General features: G+C 38.0%; 1 protein-coding gene across 5 annotated transcripts; it reads left to right on the top strand.

Moving 5' to 3' along the window:
* Positions 1 to 1,751: 1,751 nt before the first annotated feature.
* Positions 1,752 to 21,098, top strand: map3k7 (mitogen-activated protein kinase kinase kinase 7). 5 transcript variants are annotated; one of them, XM_081378804.1, is made up of 17 exons: positions 1,924 to 2,421; positions 2,595 to 2,699; positions 3,102 to 3,212; positions 3,346 to 3,411; positions 3,550 to 3,595; positions 4,196 to 4,334; positions 5,827 to 5,951; positions 7,608 to 7,736; positions 7,839 to 7,969; positions 8,078 to 8,159; positions 8,758 to 8,864; positions 8,953 to 9,103; positions 13,448 to 13,515; positions 14,221 to 14,284; positions 15,463 to 15,524; positions 15,954 to 16,069; positions 19,132 to 21,098. In XM_081378804.1, exons 2-17 carry the CDS (start codon positions 2,613 to 2,615, stop codon positions 19,310 to 19,312), a joined length of 1,665 nt encoding a protein of 554 aa, XP_081234930.1. In that variant the 5' UTR covers positions 1,924 to 2,421; positions 2,595 to 2,612; the 3' UTR covers positions 19,313 to 21,098. The 5 variants fall into 5 exon arrangements, with proteins under 5 accessions (XP_081234928.1, XP_081234930.1, XP_081234927.1 ...); XM_081378801.1 differs by adding an exon at positions 9,730 to 9,810 and having other exon boundaries at positions 1,924 to 2,699; XM_081378800.1 differs by adding an exon at positions 9,730 to 9,810 and having other exon boundaries at positions 1,942 to 2,699; positions 5,827 to 5,955; positions 7,612 to 7,736.
* The last annotated feature ends 2,824 nt before the right edge of the window (positions 21,099 to 23,922 follow it).

The following is a 23,922-nucleotide window of genomic DNA, read 5'->3' as shown; positions in this document are numbered from 1 at the left end:
CCTCTGTCGATCTAATAGGTGGAGGGATAGCGTTATTAGCGTTAGGGTGTTGTTGGACCTTCTAGCTACACCAAATACACCCAAAGTACATCTAGAGAGGGTGAGCTGGACTTCACGCTCCACCCAGGGCTTTGCAGTGAGCAGCCTGTCTCAAAATATGGAGCTGAATTGAACATCACATCAATTTAGCAATGGTCGTTATTTGGCGTGGGGCCAGGGTGGACCAAGCTCATAATTGGGTAGACCTGGCCCCCTGTGGAGTGGGGCCTGTTGGGCAATAGCAATGGAATTTCTTTTATAGTATGTGCCTGTACAGAAATTGATTAATAAACATACTCTGAGAAATATTCATCAGGGTAAAACGTTTGAAAACTAGCCTCGGTCTCCTCCACTTCCTGCCCGTACTATCTAAATTAAATGAAAGAGACAGACCTGCACCACTACTCACTTCATGGAACCCACAGTGGAAATGATGTCATCAGTTCCCTGGAGAGGCCAGCGCACCGCTGGAAAGGTTACTTCATCTCAGTAACCTTGTTTGCATATGAACGAATGTTGTTTATGTTTTTCCAGCAGTGTTTCTTTCCAGTGATGAATAGGGATCATTTTCAGCTGTCATGAAATGATGGTTGAAATTCTGGGCTTATATTTAGCTCACCGAGGGCATGTGATCAGGTTGCTCACCAATTTTGATTCGTTGATCAGTTTGATAACACAACACTGTACAAATACACTTACATAGGTGGGGATCACAAAGGATTTTTAGACAGGTGTTAGTACAAGGGACAACAATTTACACAATTATACAAACAGCTGTATAAATAAAGTCCCCAGACATACAGTATGAATCAACAATAACATACTGAATTGAGACGTTGATGTGGTGTGGTCACTTACCTATAAAATATGATTATTTTCAAACAATCCAGCGGTGAGGTCTGGATCAAACTATTTCCCCTATGAAACCTAGGCATAGAGAAGAACCTCATTACTGACACTGGTCATGTAAAGCCACTTAAGGTCAAATTAAGCATCATTCACAATAGTTTTCCACACCTTTTAATAATAAATAGGTCTGTATTTCAGATAAGGGCTTAACATGCCAACCACTGATTCACAATGAGAGATGTTCACAATGTTGTTGACAAAACCTTTTTTATAAATAATATTTAAGTCAGCCTTCTTCCTGATTGCTCTTTTTCCATATTTTACTTGCTATGAGTTCAAACATCGCACAGGCTCAGGTGAGTTTTAGATTTCTAATATCATTTCAAGCAATTGTTCTTTATATTTTCAGTCACAATCATGACATATCAACTCTGCCATATAAGAAACTGTTCAGGATTTTTAGATAATTTCCATTGCTTTAACATTTAATATAGCCTATGTGTGATGTGCAAAATATCATCTTGTCAATGCTGACAGATTGCATGGATGTGCAGACAATTAAAGAACTGAAAATCATTTTGGAAATTCATTCCTTAATTGATGTGAATTCTAGATATTTTTTAATAATCTTGTCAATATTTATAATAAATATTTCTCCCAATTTTAAGAATAAATACCTGACAGTGTTGACAAATTGAGTGAGAGGGAAAAAAAAATGAGCAAATGGAAGCAGTTGAACCCAAACATAGACATTTATCTTTAAACATGCTGATTAATAAATAACAGCTTCATACATAAAATGACAGTTTTTCATTCTTCAGAGAAAAATAAGGATGACATGTATGTCTTTTCGGTTGGCCTCCATGCAACTGACGTTACCTGGTGCAGTAAGGATGCTACTTATCAGGATAATGAAACTGAGCCGTTTCTTATTCTCTATAGGAATACACACCCAGATAAATATTAAAATCAAGACGAATCCTCTGTTATAACGACTGGAAATGATTCTGGCAGGCCTTCCTTGACTCCAATCTTGGAGACATTTCAGTTGGCATGGACTAGAGGGGGCACAATACAAGAGAGCGCACACTTCCTGGAGCTTAAACAACCCCCACAGAAAACAAGAAAAACAAACGAGCCCATGGAGCAGAGAGCTGTAAAGTTCTAGCCCCGCATCCGATGGCTCGGATGCTTTGTCCTGGTCAACGGGACACGTAAAGCAGGTTTTATCGAGCGGTATTTTCGGGCACATAGAGAGGCCGATGTGCGGAGCGGCAGCGGCGGTGTGGAGTGAGCGCTGCGCGGAGGGGAGATCCATCGACCGCACCAGCGCGAGCCAGCAAGCGGCCTAACGCTAACACACACAGCCAGCGCTTTTATGTCGATGGGATTACCTTAACTGCACTTCTCAGAGACCCTAGGGCGTATTCCCTATCTGAATGACAACATTTCCGTCGTTTGGCATGTCTGACATACTTTAATCTGTCTCGGAGCCTATTAGCCGCCTGGCTAACGGATTAAATTGACACTCAGGTTAGCTCGTTAGCCGCTAAACAAGTTTTTAAAGTGACTTAACATACACCTATATTTGTGTAATGCAGGCCGCGTCGAAGGAAAGGGTGCTTCAGCTGCCTTTGTTATTCTGAAACGGTTCGGTTGTGAAGTTTTAAGACTGTAAAGTCAGTTGTTTTTGTTTTAATGATTAGCTGGCTAGCGAGCTAGCGATGTCAATGCCCTCCGCCGATATGCTGGAAACACCGCCTATGTACCCGTTTGAGGAGATAGAATATGCTGATATTGAGGTGGAAGAGGTGAGTGACATGATAAAGTTAATAAACACGTTGACAATAGTGTGGAAATGTCCTGCAAACATTCCCTTGATAGCTGTACTATAACTAGGACACTTGACATTGTATCACACTACACCTAATCTCTATTTTTAACGTCATTATTTATGTTTTTCATTGTTTTTGTCAAGCCACAGTGTGTTTGAAGGTGTACAAAGTGTGTTCTACTGAAATAAGTCTTTGCCATTTTTTTTGTTTATTTTTTACAAAACACTTTTGCACTGTTGTAGATGTGGTTCTGTGTAATGTTTCAGTTTCTGAGTTTTACCCTTTATATTAGGTTTGTTTGAACTCTTTGCAGTGCTGTGAGTTTGTGAATGTGTACCTTCATTCTGTGTGATGTTCTCATACATGTGTGTTTTGTAGGTGGTGGGCAGAGGGGCGTTTGGTGTTGTGTGCAAGGCCAAGTGGAAAGGCAGAGATGTGGCCATCAAGACTATAGAAAGTGAATCAGAGAGAAATGCCTTCATTGTTGAGGTACTGCCATATGTTTCATTTGTTCACGTTAGTAACTACTGTAGTCAGAAACACAAACCGTCCATATACTGATTAAACAGACATTTGGTCTAATTTATTTTAAAAAGCCATCTTCTCCATTCTCTCTATCCAGCTTCGCCAGTTGTCTCGTGTAAATCATCCCAACATTGTGAAGCTGTATGGTTCCTGCAGTAACCCTGTAAGTCTCTACATGTTGCTATTGAGTGGATTTTGATCATGATCGTGAAACTTGATTCAGATGTGTTGCTATGATCCAACCTTTTTTTTTTGTTTCTGTGATAAGAAACATGTAACAAGTTTAATGATCTTACTGCAGGTATGTCTGGTGATGGAATATGCAGAGGGGGGTTCATTGTATAATGGTAAGTAATTCTATTATAAGCTACTTTGCAACACTTTTTTGAAAAGGCCACTGGTCTAGACATCTTTGGACTAATTATTTTAAAACTACTGGTGTGAGGCCAAATCACACTCTGAAAAATCACTTTGGCTTGTTTAAAAGTTTTTGCCTACAAATTGTAAGGACTTTTAAGGCTGGCATTGGGTTTGCAGTTATAAAATTGGATTAAATAAAATGAAATTAGATTTGTCGTTTTAATACTTTGCCTCCAGTTGTACTTGGACAAATCAGATATTTTCTTTTTTCTGTTGTAGAATTAATTTACAGAAATGGGAAAATACTCTTTAGTATATACATACAAAAGTGCATACATGCTCAGAGCATCACAAAATATTGTCTGGTGCAGTATTTTTTTGCAGTGCAATTTTACACATTCTTTGATTCCATGGAACTTTGCATTTCAAAAATAGTTAAAAATGTATCCCTTATCCCTGGCCTATGGTAGTAGCAAGTGCTAAAGTTCTAGTCATTGTCCAAGCACATAAGCTGTTTCACAAGTGAGCAAATGATTGATATCTCATAAATGTTTGCTTGTATTTATGACTGTATTCTGTGTTGACAGTGTTGCACGGTGCAGAGCCTCTCCCTCACTACACTGCATCTCATGCCATGAGCTGGTGCCTGCAGTGTTCTCAGGGGGTATCATATCTCCACGGAATGAAACCAAAGGCTCTCATTCACAGGGACCTCAAACCTCCCAAGTATGCTCCTCCATCATTTCTCTCATCACACTGTCTTGCCTCATGTCACTGGAACCCCCATGAGAATTCCCTTTTCTCCTCATTCATGTGCTTGTTAAATTTAGTCCTTGGCATATAAGTTCTCCCTTACCATTTAATTCAAGCTAAGGGTTTTAAACATACCTGGTTACATTGAGTCTTGTCTGACTATTTGCAATCTAATCACCTGAGATTAACACCAGGTGTAAACTCATACATGTGCTGACTGTTTTCTGACTGATGATGGTGGAAACATTACTGGATCATTCAGGACTGCCATCGCTCATAAATGCTGTCTGGTCCAGGTGTCAGAGGACGTATGTTCGGAGTCTTACCCTGCATTACTTACAACATGGCAGCGTATTGTGTTGTCCAGGCCAGGGCTGGTTATTTATGAGGCACTGTTTGTAAAAATCCCTGGCAGCACACCATGGAAATGGTCAGCTGGCTTCTCTCCCAGACACCTAGAATGAAGTTCTCTGGAAGAACTGGGTTATTACTTACTTTTGATAAATTGAACCCACATGAACAGTTCACAAGTGCTTTAACTGTGTTTAATTGGACTAAAGCACAGTTGGTAACTGGTTAACTGTCATCTGTGTATACCTGTATTTCTGCTCAAAATATTGCCAACTGAAGTGTATTTAAAAAATATGTGCTCTGTTAATGTTCTCATGATGGAATTCTTGATTAAGTATTAAGGCACACACACACTTCTTCTTTCTCTTGTCTTCAACCTTCAAGATGTACTCTGCCATTCAAGTACCATTCACTACCATCGTGTTTTTTGAAAGAAATGAATACTTTTATTCATCAGGGATGTATTGATCAAAAGTGACAGTAAACATTTACAAGGTTGCAAAATAATTTTTCAACTTTCTATTCAATAAAGAATCCTGATAAAAATGCATCACTGTTTCCAGAAAAATATTAACTTTTTTTATTCAACATTGACAATAAATAAAAATAAGAAAAACTTGTGCTGCAAATTAGCATATTAGAATGATTTCTAAAGAATCATGACACTGAAGACTGGAGTAATGGCTGCTGAAAATTCACAGGAATAAATTGCATTTAAAACGATATTTAAATAGAAAAGTTATTTAAAATTGTAATATTTCACAATATTGCTGTTTTACTGTGAGCATTAGAGACTTTCATAAACATCCCCAACATTTTGAATGGTAGTGTGAATGTTCTGTTTAACCAAAAAGGCTTTGTCCTGAAACCTTGTGAATTTACTTGCTGACTAACCGAATACAATCTTTTAAGTTGGCATACACTAGCAGGATGGGGTCGGGAATGTACATGTTGTTTTGGTGCCATGAAGCAATCATTTTCCTGTGGCTTCAAACTAATTAGTCGCATGAAATTACATTTAATTAGTTATTCAAAGCAACTTACTAATGAGGGACATGTTTTTCTTCTTGGAGACATCTCTGTTAATCTTTTTTGTATATTTTTTTCCTCATAGTCTGCTTCTGGTTGCTGGAGGTACTGTACTGAAGATCTGTGACTTCGGGACAGCATGTGACATCCAGACACACATGACTAACAACAAGGGAAGCGCAGCCTGGATGGCCCCAGAGGTGTTTGAAGGCAAGTTTCAGGAGCTTTCCAAGAACTTTTGTTCATGTTTGAACAGTCACTGGCTTATCATTGGCTTGTTTTTGATTGTATCAGAAGATCAAAACTGACTTCCGATTCTCCTTTTCACCCTTTTTACCAGTCTTTCTTATTACTTGTCTTCTCATATGCCACTTCAGGCTTCACTAACCCTCGTACAAATATTTCCCTAAAACCAGTCACTGAACGCTCCTGGTCTATATGATGGATGAAACCATTATATTTTAATGCATGCGTTTGCAATCAACCGCTAATGGGTTTCAATTTTACCAAACACATTCAGGGGCACGTGGCTGTCAGGGGGGTCGGAGGAAACCTCAATTAGGAGCAGGTTGTTATCTTGTTTGTTTAGGGAGGATCAGAAATCCCATGTTATTACTCCACTAGCACTGGCAGCGGAGGAGATGCCGCACTCCTCATTTGCCACGCTGACAACAGTATTATCAGAAGACCAGAGCAAGGCAGCGTAAAGACATACTAGTGCGAGGCGCTGTAATTTAAGAATAATAAGAGCAGCAATTAAGGCTCTCCAGGGCAGCATGAGTGGAAATTAGCTCATCTGTTCAAAATAGGAGCGACAAGATAAAGGCTCTGCAACCCTGGACAGCAGAAAATGAACTTTTGGGAAATAGCTTTCATTTTGTATGGTGTGTGGTACTATTTGCTTCTATGTTGTTATTTTGGGCAGCTCGACGCAAAATCAACCATAACGTAGAATAATTAATTATTTACCAAATTAATTTAGGTCTATATTTTACTGTATTAAACATCTATAATTATATAAAAATGTCATATATAAGTAAATTTCATTGTTTATCCACCACACAAAACTAACAATAAAAGAAAACTATATAAAATATTTCCTTTTAGTATTGGTGCACACCTTGTGTTGTGGAGTGATAATTCAAAATCATTTCTGAAAATAATTTCTTTTTTTATAAGGGCCACATTTATTATTTGTGTTTTAGTGCTATGTCAAGTCTCTTATTCTCAATAAGGCTGCATTTATTTGATCAAAAGTACAGTAAAATGGTAGTACATGTTTGTATTGAGAATTATTAGTACTATTTAACATAACTGTTCTTTTTTTTATTATATTTTAAAATGATGGCAAAGCTAATTTTTCAGCATCTTTACCCCAGTCTTCAGTGTCACATGATCCTTCAGAAATCATTCTAATATACTGATTTGCTGGTCAAGAAACATTTCTTTTTAGTATTGTCATAACGGTTGTGCTGCTCAATTTTTTCAGAATTCTTTGAATACAATTTTCAAAAGAACAGCATTTATTTGAAATTGAAATCTTTTGTAACATTATAAATGTCTTTCGTGTCACCTTTGAGCAACTGAATGTGTCCAAGCTGAATAAAAGTATTCATTTGAACAAACTTTGAATGGTAGCGTAATTCACAAGTAAACACATTCATGGCAATGGCATTCCTTACTTAAGTATTATAAAAACTTTAATACAATAATAATAATAATACAATAATAATTCTTTCACAGAAACATTCGAAGAATTTTGTGGTTTTGTAGTGACAATAGCTTTGGATCTTATAACCAGAATGTGGACCTTATTCAGGAAATTGTTACATGTAGGTGATTACTCTCTGTATGTGTGTGTTGCAGGCAGTAACTACAGTGAGAAGTGTGACGTGTTCAGTTGGGGTATCATTCTCTGGGAGGTGATCACACGGCGGAAGCCCTTCGATGAAATTGGTGGCCCTGCTTTCCGCATCATGTGGGCTGTGCACCGCGGTGAGTTTTATGTGCGCTTGTTTGTGCTCCATGTCATGATGAGAATCTGCTGAGATCGTCTAGGTTCAAGATTAGGAGTTTCAGTCATCTGTCTTTCTGTAGGCACGCGACCACCTCTCATTAAGAACTTACCGAAGCCCATAGAGAGTCTGATGAATCGTTGCTGGTCCAAAGACCCATCGCAGCGGCCTTCCATGGAGGAGATAGTGAAGATTATGAGCCACCTCATGAGGGTAATGCCACACCGCCAGCATGCCTGGCAAATTATTCCAATGTTCCTGGCTGTCTTATTTTGCGTCTAAATCTGCCTCTTCAGTCTGATCCCTCTCTCCCCCCTCTAGTATTTCCCAGGATCAGAAGAGCCTCTTCAGTACCCATATCAGTATTCAGATGAAGGCCAGAGTAACTCTGCCGCCAGCACAGGTACAGAATAACAAAATAGGCTTGAATAATAAATACTTGTTCATGGCTGGTTCATTTTATTTTATTCAAATCATTTTCTTAGTGTGTGGATGGGAAACAAATGGTTTAGATTAAATTTTTTGAAAGAAATTATTACTTCTGTTCAGCAAGGATGCATTAAAGTGATCAAAACTGACAGAAATATTTTCTAACAATGTGAAAGCCTTTACTATTTCAAATAAATGCCTTTCATTTGAACTTTCTATTCATCAAAGAATCCTAAAATAAAATTACAGTTTACACAAAAATATTAAACTGTTTTCAACTCTATAATAATAAGAAATGTTACTTGAGAAGCAAATCAGCATATTACAATGATTTATGAAGGATTGTGTGACACTGAACACTTTCATTACAGGAATGAATTATATTTGAAATATTTTAAATTGCAATAATATTTTGCACTTTTTACTGTATTTTTGATCAAATGCAGCCTTGGTGAGTATAAGAGACTTCTTACAAAAACATTAGAAATGTACAGAGCCCAAACTTTTGAACAGCAGTGTATGTGGAAATGTGTTCTGAATTCACATTAGAATGCCATATCTCTTTAATCCAGGCTCATATATAGACTACACATGTACCAGCAACAAGAACGACATCAACATGGAGCACACCAACTCACCTGGCAGCAACGACACCATCAAGTTCCCATATAAACCAAAGGTAACGCATAAACAATCTACACCACCACACAAAGACTGTGTCCTCTAAGAAAGCTCAAAAGTGGAATCCGTGTTTGTGTGCATTTCAGGGCGACCCCTTAAGGCCTGGCCACCCTCTCTCCAGAGGCAGCAGCGTAGAGAGTCTTTCTGGCAGGCCACATTGTCTGGCTTCATCCGACAGCAAACGAATGAGTGCCGATCTCTCCGAACTGGAGCACAGATTACCCTTTGCTCCCGCAGGTAACATGTTTCTTCAACACCTGTCATAAAGTTTCATACCTACCCAGAAATTCCTTGCGACATTTGACAGTTTATACATCATTTGATCTTATTTAACATTGAGGTTTTTTTTCTCTTGCAGTAGACACATATTGATATATTTGTAAACTCCACACTTTCCTATTCCTATTGTCAATTTTCTCCTCAGGTTGATATGTTAACAAAGAATATACACCACTAACAATATCCCTTTTATAGACATTGACCTCACTTTTCTGTACTTGCACTGGCTGAATAGTGTGTACACTAGTACCCAGTGTACCGCTGACCTCAGTCAGTGCGCCCAAACACACATCAGACACAAAGAGCTGCATGGCATCTCCATCCCTCCTTAGATCTGTCCTTCTGCAGTCACTAGTTCATCAGGCTTCCTGCCACTGCATGGATGTATGTGCTGCGTGTCTGTATGTGTGTGTATATATGTTGCATGTATGTCTTAATGTAGCAGAAGATTGGAGTGACGTCCCTTACCCAGTCTGCTTTGACGTCTGCACCACACTCTTTCTCTCTGTCTCTGTCTCAGTAAACACATTGTCTGCATGCCTGTGTTCGTCGCTACATGCGCGTCTGTATGTGTGTTTTTGCAGCACGTCCACAATATAAGCGAGGTCACCGTAAAACGGCATCATACGGCACCATTCTGGACATTCCCAAGATCATCATCACAGGTACCGGGAGTCCAGGCGCTCCCAGCAAACAGCTCCTAATCAGAGAAGGGCGTCACTGTGACGCACAAGCTCGCATTGGTTGTTACTCCTGAATGTCATATATCCCCCGTCAGCCTGACTTTCATTTTGAGGAGAGTAGAAGAACAATGTAAGATCCTCATCTGAACACTTTCTGTACACATGCATTTGTGCTGTGGATTGTACTCTTGATCAGGGGTCGTAACCTTGTGGTTAGTTATGAGCCGTATTTAACCCATATACTCCAGGTGAACCACAAAGATCCATTAGACAAATCGTACAAGTTTGCTGTCCAGTGAATTTATGAATCATTTATATAAAGTAATTGATTTAATTTATATGGTACATTTTTTGCACTTAATAATACTTAAGTATTAATGAGATTTACAGGGAGTTGTGTTTTAAATACATGATTCTAAACATGCCACACAAAACGCGATGATGACACTCAAAATCACATAATTTAGAGAAGAGGTGCACTTTAAAGGTACACCATGTATCTTTTGGCCGTCTAGTGGTTAAACAACTGCATGCATTTTGCAGAAGAGCTTTGTTTTGTTTGTGCTTCGGCTCTGCGTGACTGTGCTGATGAGTGTGTATCCCACTGCTTGTAAAACATTCACTAATAGGCTTAAGAAATATGACCAGTTTAGGTGGAAAGCCTCAAGCTAACTTATTAGTGGACGCGGTACTTCCTTGAAAATAAATTCCACCATAATGAAATGACTCTTCACAATAGATAATGCTTAACTATGAACTCTGTTTAAACTCTGTTTAATAAAATACCTCACTCACCTGTTGAGTAATAAAAATGTCATCTCCGCATCGCTTTTGCCAGAAGACTCTCTTCTGTTCTGTGTTTTAGTGACAACTAACCTATGCCACTCCCACACCATACATGCGTCAAAGTGGCCGGAGCAACTTTTCTCTTTTTATGGATATGACGAGAGACACACGGGCGAGTGAAAATTTCCTGTGAAAATCATCCCGCTAGGTCTTGTTGTTTATAGCCCGTTTTGGAAGAAGGATTGATGTATTGACTCATTAAAATGTTATTAATTTTGAACAAGAGAAAGTTGCATAATGTACCTTAAGTTATCAACACAAGACGTGCAATAGAGGTTCTCATGGTCCTGGATAAGCTGGAAATATTAGGAACATTCAGAAGTGTCAGGAAAAATAATGGAAATTAAAAAATTTAAAAGGGCAAGGAAATTTCTATAGTTATTCTTGGTAAAAAAAAAAAAAAATTGTCACTAGACTAGAAAAATCAAATAAATTCATTGGTCAGGAAGTGTGGCTTGATTTGTTCATGCTGTGGTGCATGCTGGGGAAATTTAGGTCCATTAATGAACAACTTAAAAAATGACTTGCATAAAAAAGGTTGTTGACCCCTGCTCTAGATGATTATTTGATTGGCGTTTGATTCACTCTGTCCTTATTTTAAATCCAGAGTCAGTCAGTTTATTAATCTTATTTCTGGGATATATTTCCAGCTAGTTTAACACCACCACCAGCCCCCCCCCCCCCCCAAAAAAAAAATGTTGTCAGATTTGACGGTGGTTAGTGATCCTGGAGTAACACCCATTACAATCTCTTCTTTCTCTCTTCTGCTCATCTCTCTTTGCTTTTTTGATTATGGTGTCCTGCAAGCAATGATTTTCACACCCCATCCTCATATCTGCCTCTGACCATTAGAGGCACCTTTTGTATATTCTGTTTAAAAAATAATCAAGAAAATCCCATAAGCAGTGATTTAAAGCATGCGTGGTGGATGAGGGTGGAGATGTGGATGTGGATTGATATGCCATCCCTCAGTCTTCCTGTTTGGCTTTGTAGCAGGTGCAAGAACATCTGCCAGCATGTGTGTTTGTGTGTCTCTCCCTCTTTCTCTCTCTCAGTGGTCGTACACTAGCTCGTGCTCGTCCTTGTTTCGCCTGCAGAAAGGATGTCGCCAAATGCTCAGCTTTTTTATCTTCCCTCCATACACACAAGTTCATTAACTTGTTCATTAATTCAGTGGTTGCGATAAATCTCCTTCACATTTAGGGTCATCGCTATTATTATCATCATCCCTAATAATGCTGAAGGAAATGGAGACATTCAAGGATTGCGGAGTGGGAAAAAAAAGTTCAAAGCAGGAGTTGCATGATGAAGAGGTTATTAATTTGGTGTAACAATGAGAAAATCTGATTGGCATTTGAATTGTATCCCTCCTGCACGCATGCTGTTAGCCTGTCAATCATTTTTTATTATTCTCATAATCATTTTGACATGGAATTGACCTCATCAGTAACTATCATTATTAATAAAAAGAGTTAGGGCCATATTCATCAGAGTATTATTATTGTTTTGTTTTTTTCTACCGTTTTTGTTGTAACTTTTTTTTTTTTCATTGTTTGCTTGAATGGGCTGATTCGTGGTATAAGAGAGTTTACATAGACATTGAAGGAATATTATTTGTTAAATGCAAATTAGGATCTATGAACAGTATCTGTGGCATGCAGCTGATGACTACAGACAATAATTTTGACTCCTCCTTCAGGTTTTAAAATGCATTTACAGTGATAAACGTACAATAGAAGCCTTGTAGAAGCTGGCAGCCTTTTTTATTTTTAAATTAATGTATTTGTTTACTTTTATTTATTTCTTTGAAAGCACTTGCATGAATTTAAGTCAAACTGAGGTAGGGCTACTTGTCTAAATGGTTATATGTTACCAACAAAACTGCTTTGGTTGGAGTTTTGCTTTACGAATAGTTTTGTCACATTCCTTCCATATATCCTCAGAGGAATAATCAGGTTTACTTTTTTAGCTAGGCATAACATGAGGTAAAAGATTGAATGCGACTTTGCATAGACCACAGGGTAGTTAGCAATTCTGTCACACCTGTTCAGTTAAATTGTTAGACTGTACTTTCAAAACAGTGAACAGTTTCTATTTTACATTTTATTTGCTTTATTTCATTACAGACTTTTAAGACAAGTGTATTTTTTTTCTATTGTCTGCCACAGATAAAGTTCATAAAGCTTAATTTGTATTAACCTGGAATATTCCAACTAATCATTTGCATCATGTATAGTGACATATAGTATTTAGTAAGTCCCAGTCTGTCGGTAATGGTTGCTTTTAATTTCTGCTGGTGCTATTCTAGATGCTTTACCTGAGTTATAGTCTGTCTATAAAGTGATTTGTGTGAGTGTTTGTGAATAGGCTTTCTTTAGTAAACTTGTGTTGTCTTTTAAAAGAGTACAGCTCCTATCATCATTGCTGCTTCATTTTCCATAAATACACACTAATCAACTCCCAAAACCAAATAAACATTCATCAAACCATGATAGGAGCTGTCCAATCAATGCAGGCCAAGCTGCCTGTGGTCTACTGTTTTTGGTGTGTGGAGTGTGTGAGAGTTGCGATGGCCTCATGAGGGGTTTGGTCACGTGACGGCCACGTTAGAAGAGATTCTGTCATGGTAGTGAGTTGGGGATTTAATCAGTGCAGCTGTCTGGGTGTCACAACCCTCTTGCTCCAGCCGTTGGACGAGAGCTCATGCACTACCAATAAGACTTATCAGATTCCTCTTTTCTCTCCTTTCTCTATGTCTCGTCTCTTTTTGCAGCGACCTGTGAGCCTCATAGACGCAGATCAGTGCAGGATCTTCCTGCCATTGGTACGGAGTCCAGTCAGGTAAGATGCTTCAATTTCACACTTTCAGTGGTGCGATGTGTAAGGAACTGGGAAGAGTTTAGGTGTGACAAACAATATTCACAATTGCATTTTATACTGCCAAGTAACAAAAATATGTGAAATAAGAGCTCTCACATCTTATGTACTGGGAGGACACAATAGTTCATCAAATAAAATAAAGAGGGCGTAAGATCTGTTTTATAATATGAAACTGAGGTGTTGTGGGTCTAGATTCAACCAAAAGTTTATTCAGCACCTGGCTTTTTTCCCCAGAATTATTTGATAAATAGAAAGTTAAAAAATAGAAAAAATAGTTAAATAACATTATTTGATCACTTTTAATCAGTTTTAAATGCAACCTTGCTGAATAAACGGCAAACTCTGACCCCAAACTTTTTAACGGTTTTGTAGCTGTAAATATTTTTGCAAAATATAAGATCTTCAAGAAATGGCCTCAGGGTTCAGAAAGGATTTGTAAGGATGTTGCACTCATGATCACGTAATTGTAAACGGCTATATACTTTCTTTAAGGTGAGGTAATAGGTAATATTAAGGTAATACTTTCCATTTATGAGAGGAACTGTAGCATCTCCTTCCTGCAGTGCTCTTGATGGGTGCAAAAACAGCATTTTGGAATCCACAGTATTCCAAAATTAAGCTTTTATCATCAAGTTTATAATTGCCATATTGTTTGACCAATCACAGGATAGCAGAAACAACAGCAGATCATCCAGCCCCAGTGTGAGGATGATTACGCCAGACAGGACAGGTAAAGTATTCCTTCTAACCATCACACACGAGTTCCTGTAAGAATTGTACCGGTGTAAATGCGATCTGAACCGTGCCCGAGCACGTTTGACTAGTGTGATCATATCGTGCCCAGATGCGGTTCGCTGAACCGTCCTTGGCCCGTTTGGAAGAGGTGGGATCTGGCATGGTTCAGTTGGGCTCGGGCCTGGTACGCATGTAGTGTGATCGCTAACCGCACCAGAGCACGGAACAGCTACTCTTGTGTGTGCTACTATCATCATTACGACAGCAAACATCTTCTATTGCTATTTGGACTGTACACTTTTCATTTAATTAAATTAAATCGAGTATATTTAGGTTTATAAACGGGTTTGGTTCTCACCCTTATTATTGAACAGGAATTGTAGTTTGCGAGTAAAGCTGTAAATTCCTCCTTCAACGTTAGCTGCCTCCGTAATAATCTTCTGATACGTGCAGCACAATCAAGTACAAATCGCTGCACAGCATAAATTATAAATCTATTAGCGAAAGAGCTTTTCTTTCTGTTTTCTTCAAAACAAAAAGTTGCATCGTAAATGACGTAAGCGTGCTCCGGCCCAGAATGTTAAGTGCAGGGGGAGTGGGGAGGGGGGACAATCGTGCCAGGACACGGTACAAGGCAACTGTGCCTAGTGTGAGTACACTCTAAATATATAATAACCCAATAAGCTGGGATAATAGTTGATGAATTTTTATGAGCATGTTTGGAATTACATCATTGCAGATTGTGACATTTTGTTAAGATATTTCTGAACACTTAATGTTCCCTCAGTTTGACCTCGAAGTTCACGTCCTCAGTGTGTTTGTAAATCTATATCAGTGACAGTAAACGGCTCAGGCAGAGCTGCAGACATTACGTAAGCGGCATCAATGATTTAGGACGCTTTTCTGTCTGACAGTCGCAGTCCTGGACTGAGATGAGACTGGGCTATTTATTGCTCAACCCTCACTCTCTTTCTGCCGATTACCACAGTTACTATAACAGCATTACTCAACAAACTAAAAAAAACACTTGCTGTTCTGCGTAGACTTCTTCACTCTTCATATCAAAATAATATAAATAACCAGTGAATAAATACAGATGGAATAGTTCAGATCTTCTGTCCTCAATGCAAGGTTTTTAGATGTTTACTAAAACGATTTTCCTCATTCTTGTAGACACCAATGGCTCAGATAACTCCATCCCCATGGCCTACCTGACCCTGGACCATCAGTTACAGGTACACACTTCACATGTGACCAATACGATATGAATATTTTGGTATGATTCTGTCCACCAAAAATAAGCTGAAAATGTGAAATGATTGAATACTATGAAGTATGACTGCATGTGTATGGAAATGTTTGGTCTATATCTGTGGTGTGGATGGTTTTGTTTCCAGGGTGCTGTGGTATCACTCCACTCAGAAAAGGTTCACAAGATGTAAAAACAGGCCTCTAATTAAATCAAGTCTGGGTTACAGTTTTACCAGCCTTTTTATGCTATTTATATGGTGCAATTCAGTTATAAATACATGGCTGCAAATTGAGAGTGAGACATTTTGATATTTTTGGCGTTCAGACCATGACTGGTATAAATACCACTTTTGCATTTCAGATTAATTAGCCAAAAGGTGACATTTGATGAATGAATCTGTGTTTGTTTGCAGCCTCTAGCCCCCTGTCCAAACTCCAAAGAATCAATGGCAGTGTTTGAGCAGCACTGTAAGATGGCACAGGAGTACCTGAAGGTGCAGACTGAGATCGCTCTTCTCATACAGAGGAAGTAAGTCTGAGGAATCTGAATCAAATCATCAGGATGTACAATAGGAACTAGGGTGGCTCAGGGTTATCTTATTAATCTTTATTGATCGAATAAAATCTGAAATAAAATATTAGATGTAAATGTAAACTAACGACAATTAGAAATTTTGCCTTGGCAATCTAACTGAAATAGGTTAAAGTTGAAGCACTAATATCATTAACTAGAAAGAAAGACTAAAGCCCAATTTATACTTCTGCGTCGAACTTACGCCGTAGCTACGTCGTAGGCTGTGTGTAGCGCGCGTACCCTGACGTGCACCTCTCCAAAAATGTAACAACGCGTCAACTCTACGCGGACGCAAGCGCTGTGATTGGTCTGCTAGGACCGCTCCCTCGGGTTCCACACGCTCCCTCTGCGCGCGTCAACGCAGAAGTATAAATGAAAACCAACGCGTTGCCTACAGCGTAGAGGCTCCGGCGTAGGTCCGACGCAGAAGTATAAATCAGCCTTAAAACTGAACAGAAATGAAAAAGAAATAGTAATATGAAAAACTAATGAAAATGACAAAAGCACATGACAAAATGACAAAAAATTAAACGTAAAAATTAAAATTGAAAATACAAAAATTAAAAGCTCATTCAAAATATTAATATAAACCATAATAGTAAATAATATAAATAATACAAAAATAACACAAGGGTTTTCATACCACCATTGACATTTTACATTCCTTGAAATCTATGGCGAAAAATGTTTATTGACGAGCTTTTTCATCATGAATAAGATGAGACGACAATAAGGACATTTAACAATAACTGTGACTATATAAAAAAAATATAAACTTCAAAAACCAAAATCATTTGTGCGTTTACTGCGACTAAATATGCGATCAAACCTTCTCAGTGATAAACTGTAATAAATCCAAACATGGATCTCGACTATATTGTTTGCAAAAAAATGTACTTACCAACCTCTGTACTACAATTTTCTTTCTTTTTGCTGTTGTTTTTGATGTTAGAAAAACATTGATGTAATTTGGAATTATTGGAATGGATTTAATTTTTGAGAGAAGTTTCTTGTTTTATCAGTGTATATAAAACTGGTTAAACCAAGCTTATAAAATCAAGAAACTAGAGATGGTAAAATAAACCATGCAGATCAGGTGACTCTCTTGATTTGTGCTTATTGGTGAAAGTGCAATAATTCTGATGAAATGTAAAAATAAAATTCTGACAAAACAATTATTGTGATAATTTTGAGCAAAATAATCGTTATTATCAGTTTAACCATAATGCAGTTTAAAATGTAAAGTTTTCATTGACTATAACTAGACTAAAATGCCCAGACATTTAGTCAACTAAAAATAAAAAAAACAAAAACAGGACAAGGTTGACTAAATATAAAAACTAAAATGTACATTTGACAGGACTAAGACTAAATTAAAAAATAGCTGACAAAGTGAACACTACTTGATACTACTCAGTTATGTCGTTCCAAATCTCTATGACAGACTTTCTTCTGCAGAGCACAAAAGAAGATATTTTGAAGAATGTTAGTAACCAAACAGTTTCAGTTCCCTTAGGTTTCCATTATATTTTTGACCATACAATGGAAGTCAATGGCCGAAACTCTTTGTTTGGACTATCCTTTTAATTAAAGGACAAGTTCGGTATTTTACACTTAAAGCCCTGTTTACAGATCGTTTCTGATGAAATAGAACGGTTAAGATTAAAATTTGGACACATGCTGCTGTCCCGAGAATTTTAGGTTTCTTTCGCTTTCCCCAAAACCTCTAGAATGGGTGTATAGGTGCACTGGAACAATCCTTCATAAAACGCATTAAACTTTCGTTTACAAAGACGTGAAACTCACCGAGTGGTCAGGGGTGTTCACTGATATGCTCACACAAAAATCGCTGCAAAAGATGCTTTCCAACAGGTTTTATCGTAGTTTTTGTCCAACTCCATTGACTTGTATTGGACGAGCTGTGTGAGGTACGGTATTACTCCGCCACTTCTTCTTCTGCTTCTTCTGTGTATTCAATGAAATGCCAGTGGTTTGCTTGCAATTGGCAAAGGTGCATTATCGCCACCAACTGGGCTGGAGTGTCTATTATTCAAGCTCTCAAAGGAAGAATCGTGTGAGGTACGGTATTACTCCGCCACTTCTTCTTCTGCTTCTTCTGTGTATTCAATGAAATGCCAGTGGTTTGCTTGCAATTGGCAAAGGTGCATTATCGCCACCAACTGGGCTGGAGTGTCTATTATTCAAGCTCTCAAAGGAAGAATCTACGGGTGTGAGACGTTTGGAAAAATAGATCCACAGTTTTACAACGAATGGTAAAACACCTGTTGGAAAGCATCTTTTGCAGCGATTTTTGTGTGAGCATATCAGTGAACACCCCTGACCACTCGGTGAGTTTCACGTCTTTGTAAACGAAAGTTTAATGCGTTTTATGAAGGACTGTTCCAGTGCACCTTTACACCCATTCTAGAGGTTTTGGGGAAAGCGAAAGAAACCTAAAATTCTCGGGACAGCAGCATGTGTCCAAATTTTAATCTTAACCGTTCTATTTCATCAGAAACGATCTGTAAACAGGGCTTTAAGTGTAAAATACCGAACTTACCCTTTAAACAAATAAAAAAAGAAAACCGGTTGGTAAAAATAACCTAAAAACAATAGAACAAAGATACACATCTTTGGGCTTGAAGCATTGTAGGTACCTAACAGGAGTATCATCTGTTCAAGTAGACATTTAAAAATATATACAAAGATGTCATGTACAATAAAGATAAAGCTGCTGTTTTATATTACACATAGTACAAAAATAAACAGTCTATAGGAACAGGCATTGAAAAGCATAACAATGTGTATTAGTTACACATTTCTAAACGAACCTTAACAAAGGGTCAAAACGTGCCAGATTCCAAAACAAATGCTCCAAATGAGCCAAATGTGAAAACGCCCGAAACCAACAATACCAGATAAACTAGACTCCAAACTACCGGTACTTTTGAAAATCTCTGTTTTGTTTTTTAACCCATTTTCCCTCCTCCTCTGATGTCTGTTGTCCATCTCTACAGGAAAGAGCTGATAGCAGAACTGGACCAGGACGAGAAGGATCAGCAGAACGCATGTCGCCTCGCTCAGGAGCACAAGAAGCTCCTAGAGGAGAACAAGAGTCTGTCCACCTACTTCCAGCAGTGCAAGAAGCAACTGGAGCTGATCCGAGCGCAGCAGCAAAAGAGACAGGGCACCTCATGAACCCCTTTCATTATGACTGACTCGTATAATCACAGTCCCCATTATCTCGTCCACCCCGATCCAAACATTGGGGTTAGCTATAGTTTGGCCCAGAAACCCCCTTATTCTGCCTAAAAGCACCCCACCCCGGCCGCCCATGATCACGTGTGCCCATAAAACCTGAAGATGGTACCCGTATGACCTATACTCCACAGTGACCATGGGCCATTTCCGCCCCATGCAAACGGTTCTGAGACCCTGCGCTCAACTGCACAAGCATGCTGCGTTGCATGTACTCGTGAGTCTGCGGCAGGATATGCAATAGCAGGGACACGATTAAAGCCGTGATACATGCAGACAGTCCTTCACAAATCAAGTCTAAACTAGCCAGCAAAACAGAGTGTGTCTGCAAACACGTTTTGGGAACCCGGCATCTTATCCCAGGGATTTTAACAAGAGGATGTAAAAGGAACAAATTAGATCTCTTGGAATGTCACTTTCTTTCTTCTTCTTCTTCTTCTTCTTCTTCTTCCTCCTCTAACCATCCCAGAATTCTCGGTGGGGTTTGCCTAATTCCTTTTGATTAGGTGTCGGTCCTTAAGAATGTGAAAGCAAAGTGGCTTACAAAAGCTAATTTTATCATTTTTAAATTTAGGTTTTTATTTTGTTGCGTTCACTTTGTGTACTTTTTCATTTTAACCCCAATTATGCAAAAAAGTGCTACAGATGTTCCCTCTTTTTTTTAATTGTCAGCCCTAAAAAGTGTTATAATGTATTGATTTGAAATCGGGGGATGTATTTTACATATGCCTTGCATGTTGACCTTGTGTTAATATGGACAAACGCAGGTCGATCTGTGTGTATGTGCGGCCTCACAAGAAAAATGCTGTTTGTAATCCGCTTCTTTTAACATAGCGCTCAAATCATCGCTCTAAAAGAGACCCAAACAATGGACTTGAGTGTATGTGATTGTGAGTACAAACATTTTAATCATGACTAAAGTATTCTTGCTTCTTTGCTCTGTTGTGTATCTTTATCTAACTTTGTATGGTAATTTATCCAGGGTTTTCAGAGATCCGCTTCATAGTTTTTGTTGTAAGTGTGGGAAAGATGCTCTTTCTCTGAGCTTGATTTATGTATTTTTAGTTCACATGATGCCTTAGAGTTTAATTGTTTGCATTTTACTTGACTGTTTGGCAACGAGACCGCTCACACATGCCGTGATTTAATGCAATTACGAGTTTAGAAACGTGAATGAGAGTTTTAAAAGGCTTGCGAATGCAACCTGAAATCTGATGGTCTGTATGATCTTGTCAATATGCTGCAGAAATCATGAAATCACGATGAGGGCAGTCAACACACTCTGGTTCTTTTTAGTTAGGTTCCTTGTTCTTACCACTAGTTTTTCATCCTTGTACTTAATTTAAGATTTTGAAAGAGAAATCAGCCGTATTGTTACATAGTATGAATTCCTTTTAGATATCACACTTTGTTTACTTCGTTGGCCCCGACACACCCTCCACCCAGGTTTTTGCACAATCCCGACTGGTTATCACTGATTACGAATATACCGAGGAAATCTTGAGCAGGGTAAAGACACATTTGGATGTTCAAGATCTTTAAGTGAGTTTCTGCAAATCTTTTTGTTTAACAGTAAAGTGGTGTATTATTATTATTTTTTTCCGAGTTCAATGATGAGTTTCTGTACTATGTGCTGTAAATAAGATGTCTGATTTCTTAAGCTGTTGGGAACGGGAATACACAGGTGAAGGTCACATCTTGAAATAAATCGAACAGGTAAACATCATGCTTCAGACTGTCTGTGCTGTCTCTGCGCTTCAGTTCAGCAGTTCAAAACCTTTTTTTTTTATCGTAATAAATTACATTTATTTACATTTATTTAAAAAAAATAAAAAATAAGATGGCAGATGTTCATTTGTTATGGTTATATTATATAATATATATATATATATATATATATATAATATAATATAACCATAACAAATGAACATTGGCCATCTTATTTAATATTATAAATAAGGCTGGTGTTCTGCAGTGACTGCATTTGCTTTAAAAGCATTTAGTATTGTAAGCCTACATATAATATTGTAACGCGTATTGTAAGCATATTTAATCATGACTTCAGTGTTCTTGTTTCTTTGTTGTGTATCCTACTTTAAACCATTTTGATTATAGTGTTTATATGAATTAATAGTGTACATTAGAATAAACTATTAAATAAGAGTAAAAACGTAATTGGAGAATTTATATTAAGTACGGCAGGATAAAATTAAACAATTTAAGTTTTAGGTATAAAAAAAAAATATTTTGAATTTTTCTTTTTTAAACTTCCCTTAAAAATGTGAATGCGCCCAATTTGCAGAATTGTAAAATGTTCTAAAAGCACCAACAACTTGTGTATTATTTGAGCAGTAAAGCTGTTTAAATCATTTTTAGATTCAGTTTTGCGTTGACCGTTACATTGTCATAATGATGTTGTTAAATGATATCATTTCACATAGAAAAAGTTAGTACTTATCAAAGTTTAAATGTATATTGTTTATGTTTTGGGCTTTGCTTTTGAGATAGTATTGTCTCACTACTGTAACCAAGATTTCGGCGAAAGAACGAGGGATAGGGGAGAGCGGGGCACAACGTAACGCTTTTTGACTTTCTCAGTTTGTGTAAATCTACTTAGAGTTCAGAGTATTTATTTTTCCCCACATTAATTTCACACGTCTAGTACAATTATGTTGTGAAATGTGACAACATGCCCCATAGGTGGCATACATTGTAACATGACCATATGACAGATCAAAATACAATCTGATCTAATAAAAAATATATACAAGACAAACCAAAATATTTTCTCAATAAAATACAATTATTAACTTTTTCATTTAAAATAAATAATGGCATTTTTTAATCATTAAAAAAAAAAGATTTTGAGTTTGACAACGAACACACCGGGGAAAACAGCTATACAGCATACAGACCGTTGACGGTAGCCATTGACTATATTCCATAGTACTTCCATAAGAAAATGGTACAGGTTTGGAACAACTTTATGGTGAGTAAATGATGACAGAATTTTCATTTTTGGGTGAACTATCCCTTTTAATGGTATGAGGATGTAATGCTTCTGTAAACCAGAAGAGGGCGATAGAGATTAAGCTGGCTCTTCATCTGTGCAAATGCTTCCTCTATCAAACAAAGGAATCTGGTGTGGATGTGATGCTGATTTAAAATAAATAAATAAATTCTCTGATAAACACAACAGCATGCATCAAATATTTCTTCAAAAAAAAAGTGAACCGTAATTTCTTACCTTAGTAGTAGCCTAAACTAAAATAACATCATTAGCAAAATAAGTAGAAGCCAATATCTTCAGATATTTGGGAGGTGGTGTGTATTACAGCCTAGAATAACAAGTATTGTGCAAATTATGCATACATGTTACCTGCGCAGTTCAGTCGTTGTCACGCCATGTGCTTGAGGTCGGAGCCACTTGAATCAAACTCATTCAATCTACATGATGTCATTCCTCTCTCCTTATTGTGTTTTGTGTTTCAGGAGGTTGAGAAAGGAACTGAGGGTATTGTTTAGGGGCCATCGGATGAGATGCTGTCATCCTGTCCTTTTGTTTTTTGTTGTTGGATGGTGATGGCGAGAAATGAGAAGCAGACTACGGAGGGTTTAGGGTGACCGGAGGGACCCAGGGCTTTCGATGAGGTCATCAGGAATGGTTACGCATTACAGAAACTGCAGGGCGGTCGTGACATTTCTGTGTCTCTGTGTACCGGGCGTACAGTTTGTGAATAAACTGTAAGTTAAAAGCTGATGCAATAAAATCCGATGAGCTGTTAATAGCAATGTGATGCATTACACAGACAGCAAGGCTTTTGTTTTGCACGCTCTGTCAGCGGCGTTCCTTCGAAATACTCATTTTAAATGCAGCATCATTCTCTTTTTTTGTTGGTGACAAAGTTTCTCTGAAATTTGTATTAGATCTCTCTCTCTCTTTCTTCCTCTCCCCCTCTCATTCTCTCTCTGTAACCATGGTAACTGCCTGGAAATAGGCTAGGAATGGTAGAGGTGGTTGCAGTTTTTAGTAATGGCCAGAATTTGGGTCATAATATCTGTATATCAGTCTATAAATTGCACAGTGTTCCAGATAACTTATTTCATTAATCAGAATGATTCCCTGGCCAGCCCTGTTCAAACGTGGCTATGGGCGATTCTTCACATGCTTGCAAGCACAGCTCCTCCGAGACCCTTCTGAGGAGACAAAGAGATCTCACTGCTGCTGGTGCAACAGTCTGAAGTGTTTCATTCTTCTTCTTTCTTGCTTTCTGCATCTAAAGGACAGAGAACATTAAAAATGATCTTCTGACACATAATGTGAATAGTTCGTCCCTAAAGGAAAGTGTTAAAGGGTTTTTGTATGCTGATAAGATGCTTTAGATCTTTTTAACAAGATGCATGTTTCCTCTCACTCAAATCAGCACGTTTAAGATGTGAGATGTCGGCCTTATTTTAACAGTGTCATTTCACACACTGCAACTGCTGAAACTGTGAGTCCCTGTCGCTGGTTTGAGGAATCCTGTGTCTTACAAACCATCATGAGCAGG

The sequence above is a fragment of the Scardinius erythrophthalmus genome (assembly GCF_964197995.2).
Source record: "Scardinius erythrophthalmus genome assembly, chromosome: 11".
Lineage (NCBI taxonomy): Eukaryota > Metazoa > Chordata > Actinopteri > Cypriniformes > Leuciscidae > Scardinius > Scardinius erythrophthalmus.
This window is presented reverse-complemented; position numbering and strand designations above follow the sequence as displayed.